The 7,786-nt window shown below is 49.2% G+C and overlaps 1 protein-coding gene across 1 annotated transcript; it reads right to left on the reverse strand.

Annotated features, from left to right (window-relative positions):
• Positions 1–356: 356 nt before the first annotated feature.
• LACRT (lacritin) lies at positions 357–4,382 on the reverse strand. Its single transcript, XM_054444285.1, has 5 exons — positions 4,271–4,382; positions 2,667–2,720; positions 1,794–1,931; positions 1,291–1,392; positions 357–499 (listed from the first exon to the last, which is right to left on the reverse strand). Exons 1-5 carry the CDS (start codon positions 4,326–4,328, stop codon positions 438–440), a joined length of 414 nt encoding a protein of 137 aa, XP_054300260.1. The 5' UTR covers positions 4,329–4,382; the 3' UTR covers positions 357–437.
• Positions 4,383–7,786: the final 3,404 nt, after the last annotated feature.

Genomic DNA, 7,786 nt, shown 5'->3' on the forward strand with positions numbered 1-7,786 from the left:
CAGAAAGTGGCTTTAGTATCAATGGCCCAGGCTTTGATTATTTTCAGGATGATAAATCCTGGTTCTTCAGAATTTGATTTAATTTTTGGAAATGCTCAAATGTCACTAGGAGTAATATGTGAAGAATAAGAGGTGGACAAAAACTGGAGTGGCATTTGGACTCAAAGGAGGCTTAGCACATGTGGATGTGGCTCGAAGTGAATAAAAGGGCTTGTTAGAGGCTCCGCCTTCTAGGCAGGCTGTGACTGGCCAAGGGCCTGGGTCAGGACATCCTATGCTTTGTGTTGGTCCAGGGAGGGCTTTTCTCCCCGCCCTTCCTCCAGGGCCCATCCCATAGAGCACAGGCACACAGCAAGTTGGATGCTTTCGTTTTAATAGCTCTGGGCTACAAGGGTATTTAAGGCTTTAAGTCCAATGATCCCATTCTTTTCAGCTTCTCATGCCCATGGTTTTAATAGACTGAATTTCTTCAGTAATTTTTGTGCAAATTCACTTCCATCTAGAGGGAAAGATGAAACAAATGAGGCTTTTAGGACCCCAGGCACCAGCTCCACCCCTTCCATTTCTCCTCAGTTCCATCTTCTGCTTTCCAGACTTACTGAGACTCTGGAGAGGCTTACACAGAAGTTGGAGGGGTTGAGATTAGATTCACCAGACCCTGAAGGACCTACCCTCTTCCCCACCTTGGCAGGGGCAGGGGGCAAGAAGAATAGAAACAAGCAGGCTCTGCTGTGGGAAGGTTGGGGGTTAGTTAGACCCCAGGTGAATCAATATCAGACAACATGGCACATTGAATCTGTTCTTTTTTTTGAGACAGGGTCTCTCTCTGTCACCCAGGTTGGAGTGCAGTGGCACGATCTCGGCTCACTGCAACCTCTGCCTCATGGGCTCAAGTGATCCTCCCACCTTAGCCTCCCAAGTAGCTGGGACCACAGGCATGTGCCACCACGCCTGGCTAATTTTTGTATTTTTTTGTAGAGATGGGGTATCGCCATGTTGCCCAGGCTGATCTTGAACTCCTGGGCTCAAGCAATCCACCGGCCTTGGCCTCCCAAAGTGCTGGGATTACAGGTGTGAACCACCGTGCCCAGCCGGCAATTTGAATCTGGATGAGAAATTGGAAACATATGAAAGCACAAAGTGAGGCGTCTTCAACAGCAGGGGCTGTGGCAATTCCAAGTCTCATATGTGAGGTGGAAATGGGGGCAAGTTCTGTCCCATATCCCACCCCTGGATGGTGGGTGGTGAGTATTCTCATTCCCACAAAGCCTTGCCTTGGGATGCACTCACTTTCAATGAATTGTTTTCCACCTGGCACGCCTCCATGCATTCCTTTTCCTGCTCTTGCAAAGGCTTGTTCTGTTAGTAAGATACTTTTCTCCACTATGGATTCTAATTTTGGAGCAGAACAATCACATCAGCAGAAAAGTCACCTCATTTAAAGAGAACTCTGCATTGCCCTGCCTGCACCCGCCCCCCACCCCCACTCCACCCAGGACATCATCCCTACAGAAAGTCCTAAAGTGCAGAAGTTTTGCTGAGGGCTCCAGCACTTCTCTCATAGGAAGTTGTGTGAGCCAGGACAGAAACCATGTATAGTGCAGGCCACAACATCTACAATTGTGGAAACGTTGTGTGTGGGTGCAATGCACAATCCCATTTGTGCCTTTGTGTTCAGGTGTCTGAGTCTACCTGCTTCTCACCAGGCTTATCTCTGTGCGTGGAGGTGTAATGTGGGCCTGCAGCCAGAGACTTTTCTAGGTTGTTGATCTGGCATAGAGACAGAGACTTACTCAGGGGATTTAGTTCCTGCCTGCTTGAGGTGACCTTGGCTGTCCCCTGAACTGCTGCCGAAGTCTCCTGGGCTGTTGTGGTTGTCTCTGGGGGTGAAGCTGGTTCTGCTGGACCTGAGATCTCTTCATTAGGCTTAGCTGTGAATGCACAAATTGATTGATTTTAGCAAAGTCAAAGTGTTTGTTTCTTTTGGAATGGGTTGCAGGGCCCCAGGATACCTAATGTGTGCTGGGTGCCAGGATACAGAAGTGATATGGCTTAAACGCTGCCCCCTTAAGGGAGATGAGAATCGGGGAGCACTTCATAGAGAAGCTGGATCTTGAAGGCAGGATGTTAGCAGGAGAGGATGTACCAAAGGGGCTTCCCTGGGGGCAGGCAGCGAGTAAGAGGTCAGGCAAAGGCATGTGTGGGATAGGTGTGGGGAATGGAAACAAGTTCAATTTAGCTGATGTGGGTGCGACATAAAAGAGAGTCATGGAAAATGGGGTTGGAAAATGAGGTTAGAGGCCAGATAATGGTTGTCTTGCTAAGGAATTGGGAGTAATGGGAGGTGTTTGCAGGTGAAGGTATTAATGCCATGTGAGACATTGCCCTTACCACTTAACCTCATGTTTCTCTCCCTTTTATTCACAATAACCTTTTCCCCATGCTCCCTATTGTCCTTGCCTCTCTGGGTCATCCTCTTTGGTCTTTAGCCTTGTGCCATTTCAACCCATGCTACCTTCTTTATTATATTACCTGCGCCTCCCCATTACCACCAAGCGCAGAATCCAGATCTCCTCCCACTGGCTTCTTCTCCCAGCCACCACTCACATCCCTAACTGTTAAACCTTCCCAATGAGGGCTAGGGCAGGAGGGAGAGGAGGACTCACAGGTCCCAGCTTCCTGGTCAGGATCAGCATCTGTCGAGGCAGAGGAGGCATCTTCTGCAATGGAGGAAACACGCCAGATGAGAGCAAGGACCGAACCGGACCTACCCGAGCCACCCTCCCCTCCCATTCCCAAAGCTTATCTCCTGGGAATGCTCATGGATAGAAGGGGATCAATTTCCCTTTTGGTTGGACATGCCCTTCCACCATATCAGCGGGTCTACTGGGACACTCTCTGATGTTTAACTCCTGTGGCTTTTGAAACAGGTTCCCCTCTGAGAAGTGTAATGTCTCTTGGAACAGTGCCTTCCTCCTGACTGGCCCCTGGCTTGGGAGGCTTCCCTGAGGTGTCTGTCAGGGAGCTGGCCATGGTCAGAGGGGCTCAACTTCCTCTGTGGTGGAGGAGGACAGTATGTGGGGGTCATGGGGCCATATTTGAGCTATTTGCAGGATTGAGACCCCAGACCTGATTCCCTTTATTCTTTCAACACAACATTTATGCAAAGCTCTGTGCCAAGAGATGGAGGTGCAGTGCTAAAGAGGGCAGACAAGACCCCTGTCCTAACAGAGCTTACATCTGTCCTTTTACGAAATTATTTAATGGCTGGTGTGACAGTGCTGGAAGGGAACGTGCAGCCTGGTGCGAGAAGGGCACATGGATCTAATTTGTTCCGCATGTGCATGGAAGGCCTTTTTGGGGAATTGTATCTAAACTGAGATTTTCTAGATGAAAAATCACTGGCCAGGTGACATTAGAGTTGGTTGGGGGAAGGGGCCAGGGAGAGGGAAAGCATTCTAGACGAGGAAAGAACAAGAAGGAAGATCCTGATGTTCAAGGAACAGCAGGATCATCATGGCCCAAATGGTGCTTCTGTGAATTAAAAAAGGCATCCCAGCTGGGCGCAGTGGCTCACACCTGTAATTCCAACACTTTGGGAGGCCAAGGCAGGTGGATCACCTGAAGTCAGGAGTTCGAGACCAACCTGGCCAACATGGTGAAACCCCGTCTCTCTTAAAAATACAAAATTAGCCAGGCATGGTGGCGCGCACTTGTAGTCCCAGCTACCCAGGAGGCTGAGGCAGGAGAATCGCTGGAACCCAGGAGGGACATTGCAGTGAGCCAAGATCGCGCCACTGCACTCCAGCCTGGGCAACAGAGGGAGACTCAGCCTCAAAAAAAAAAAAAAAAAAAAAAAGCTTCCCTTCCTCCTAAGAGACACAGCCAGGGGCCAGGCTCACTGCTTGGCAAGTAGAGTGTCGGCCAGATTTTAGCTTCTACCACTCCTTGCCTGGGCACCCTTGTGTAGGGGACACCCTGCTCAACTATATGCAGGGGACACCAGAGAAGCCAGTGTAGCTGAGGCATAGTGGGTAAACAATGGTGTGTGAGGAGATGAGCTGGGAGGGCAGGCAAAGGCCAAAGAGTTCTGGGTTCCTCTGGCCAGTGGGGTGCAGAGGCCATGTGTGGAGAACTGGGAGAGGAGTCACTTGCAGAGGCAGGGAAGCCAGAATAGCACTGAGAGAGGAGGAGAGGGGTGAAGGCAGGAGTGAGGGCCACCTTGGACTGGGAGGACTCTTGTGGGGCGCAGAGGAAAGGCCATACTCACCAGCATAGACCAGGGCCCCTGCTATAGCTGCCAAGAAGAGGAGAGTGGTGAATTTCATTCTTTGGGATGAGGAGTGAGTATAACCACAGAATCTGCAGAAGGTCGGGGGAATAAGGATGCTGAAACTGCTGGGCCCTTTTAAGGATATCAAGGGCCAATGGGAACCAAGCCTGGAGAGGTGTGACTTCCGCATCCTCCTCCCCTTCTTCCCCAAACTGTCACCTGCTAAGTCAACAAGGGCTAACTTGGGCTGGCTGATACCTGGGATCCTTGCAGGCAGGTCCTGGATAGGAGCCTTTCTCTACTAACTCCCAGCCGTCCCTTTTCTTTCTCCCTCCTCCCTTCCCCACCACACCTGCCCTGTGGGTTCACACCCCTGGGCTCTCAGGGACGGTAGGTAGAGCACATTTCACTTGGGGAGATTCTGGGATGTGTCTGTTGAGGGTTCTGGTAGAGAAATCTTAATTTTGTCATCTCTCCAGGAGGAGGTTGAGGGCTCAGGAGATTACATTGTCCACCTTCTGTCCCAGTCTACATAGGACTCAGTGCAAGGTTTGAAGGTTTCCCCAAACTAAGTGAGCCCGTTTCCCTGGGAGACCACACCTAGAACACTTGAGGCCTGAGTTCCTGGCTGCTTTCTCCCCATGAGGGGATGGGTTTGAAGGCGTGTGTGCCTTCTCTGGAGTTGTTCTCTGTTCTTGACATTATCCAGCCCCTAAAAAGAACTCCTCCAGGCTCACATAGGCCTGCCAATCTCTGTCTTCAGGCCTAATCAATGGGACCCCACATTTCTGAGAGAATCTCCTGGTCAAAGCATGATGGTGGTTCACTGAAATTGGAGCTTGGTTCTGACTTCAAGTGGGGAGCTGACCCACGGTGTGAATAATCCAGAAAAGCAGATTATTCTAAAGAAGCTTCTCTTTGACTTGGCGTTTCTTCCTCTCCTGATCTGGGACTCTGGAGGTCTGGATTTTGAGTTCTGGCTTTGTCATATGAAAATGTTAGGATTTGAAAAGTGATAGGATTTTTATTTGTTGTCTAGGAGTTGTGGCTCCTATGTACAGCATAGTGGTGGAGATTAAGTGAGATAATATACGGCAAAGCATTTTTTTAGACAGAGAAGTTCTATGGAGTTGTGTGGGGTTCTTGTACCATCTTTCCAGGTAGGTTTTTGTCCGGGCTGGTGCTGAATGCTAGATATTAATAGAACGGGCTGTGGAGCAGGAGTCAGTTGAGGGGCTGAAGGGTGGAGAGTAAGGTGCTGGATGTCAATTTGTGACTTTCCCCTTGCTTGGTGTTGGCAGTCACCCAGCCCCACGTGGGCTGACTCCGGAAGCTTCTCTGCCTCATGGTAGCTCTGAAGATGAGTGTGAGAAGAGGGTATTGAAGAGTTTTCAACATGAGGGTGTTTTGGGTGCCAGGGTTTAGAGCATTAATCTTTTCAGGAGATAAAGGAAGATAAAATTAATGGGGTGGGACATTAAAGCCTTGGCAATTGCTACCTGCCTGAGGGTCTGGGCCTGGGAGCCTTGAAGGTGGCGGTGGCCTTACCTGGAACGGGGAAGGCTGAAGAACAAGAGAAAGTTTTGATGGCACCAGTGCCCTGGGTTTGTGCACATACGTGTGTGCACGTGTGTGTACACTGCAGAAGGAGAAGTCCTGCAGATCCCAAACAGATCTAGATCTCGAGCAGTCTCCATGAGCACATTAAAAAAGTCAACAGGAGCAAATTATGCTATTTGCACAAGACTTTTCTAAGAGGAAATGAGAACTTTGGCATCAACACTAGAACTGTCACAGAGCAGGGTCTTTCCAAATGTCACCGCATAGCCCTTTCCTCTCCCAAATCTTCCTCCTGGCCTCAGTAATTAAAGAGGCAAGGATTTACATAAATAGGGATGAGGTGAAAGTAAGGACATTTGTTTTATAGAAAATTTTCATTGCTCTATAACAGGGCCTGGAGAAATGTTACCCCAAATTATAGAGCCTGGGAAAGAATTGGGTGCATAGATTAAAGAGGCAGACCTCATGCATATGGGTGAGGGGCTGCTCTGTGCGATGTCTTGATGGACCTCATGGATATGGGTGAGGGGCTGCTCTGTGCGATGTCTTGACAGACCTCATGGATATGGGTGAGGGGCTGCTCTGTGTGATGTCTTGTTTTCTAGGTTATCTGACCTCCATGATGACTGTCAGTTCGCTGATCTGTGTCTTGTCTCATGGGCTGCTCGTTGTACCTCTCTCCTCTCTGCCTCAGGTTTATTCTCTCTCATCTCCACACTGGTCTGGAAGGATGCCTGTATGGGCTGTATCACCTGGGCTCCCATGCCCTCTAGCTTCGAGTTGAGTTTGGCCAATGGGAGACACAGGTGGGAGATGGGAGGGTGGGAAAAGGGAGAGGTCAAGGCATTTGTTCCTCCTGCTCCCTCTCTTGCTTTGGCATGTGTGTGTGGTAGGATGACTTCAGAGATAGCTCCTGGTGATGCCTACATCTTGGCATTGGTGCCCTGCTGTAATTTCGTCTGCTTAACTGGGCTGGGTCTCGAGATTCACTCCTAACAAATAGAAGATGGCAAAGTGATGAGGTAGTCAGTTCTGAGACTATGACTTTAGTCCTGTTTACACACACTCTGTCTCTGGATCTTCTCAGCTTGCTCTGATGAAGTGAGTGGCCATGAGTGAGGCTGTCCTGTGGAGAGGCCTACATGGCAAGAAAATGAGGACAGCCTCCAGCCTGTAGCCAGTGAGGAACTGAGGCCCTTAATCCAGCTATCTGTGAGGAAATCAACCCTGCCAGCTACTGCATGACTGAGCTTGGAAGTGGGTCTTTCCTCAGCTGAGTTTTGAGGTGACCGCAGCCTCGATGATACCTTGACTGCAGCCTCATTAGAGACTCAGTCTGAGGGCGTATCTGCACCTGGACTGCTGATCCATAGCAACTGTGGATACGAAACGATGTGTGAAGCTGCCAAATGTTTGAATAATTTTTACAGCCACGGATACTTAATGCAGCATGGTGTGGCAATGGCTGTTTCTCTCTGACTGCAGCTTCTGTCTGGTCCCTGTTTCAGAGCGCCATCTCTTGGTGTCAGGTGACATTATTCACCACCCCCAACATGCTGCTTCAGACTTCCTGCTGTTGCTAGTCCTTACTTGAATCTCTGTAAATAATAGACACATTTTTCCTGAAAGAGTCTTTTAAAAAAAGCCCTCCTGAGAACCACAAACCACTGCTCAATGAAATAAAAGAGGACACAAACAAATGGAAGAACATTCCATGCTCCTGGATAGGAAGAATCAATATTGTGAAAATGGCCACACTGCCCAAGGTAATTTACAGTTTCAATGCCATCCCCATCAAGCTACCAATGACTTTCTTCACAGAATTGGTAAAAACTACTTAAAGTTCATATTGAACCAAAAAAGGGCCTGCATTGCCAAGACAATCCGAAGCAAAAAGAACACAGCAGGAGGCATCACGCTACCTGACTTCAAACTATACTACAAGGTTACAGT

The sequence above is a fragment of the Pongo pygmaeus genome, chromosome 10 (assembly GCF_028885625.2).
Source record: "Pongo pygmaeus isolate AG05252 chromosome 10, NHGRI_mPonPyg2-v2.0_pri, whole genome shotgun sequence".
Classification (NCBI taxonomy): Eukaryota; Metazoa; Chordata; class Mammalia; order Primates; family Hominidae; genus Pongo; species Pongo pygmaeus.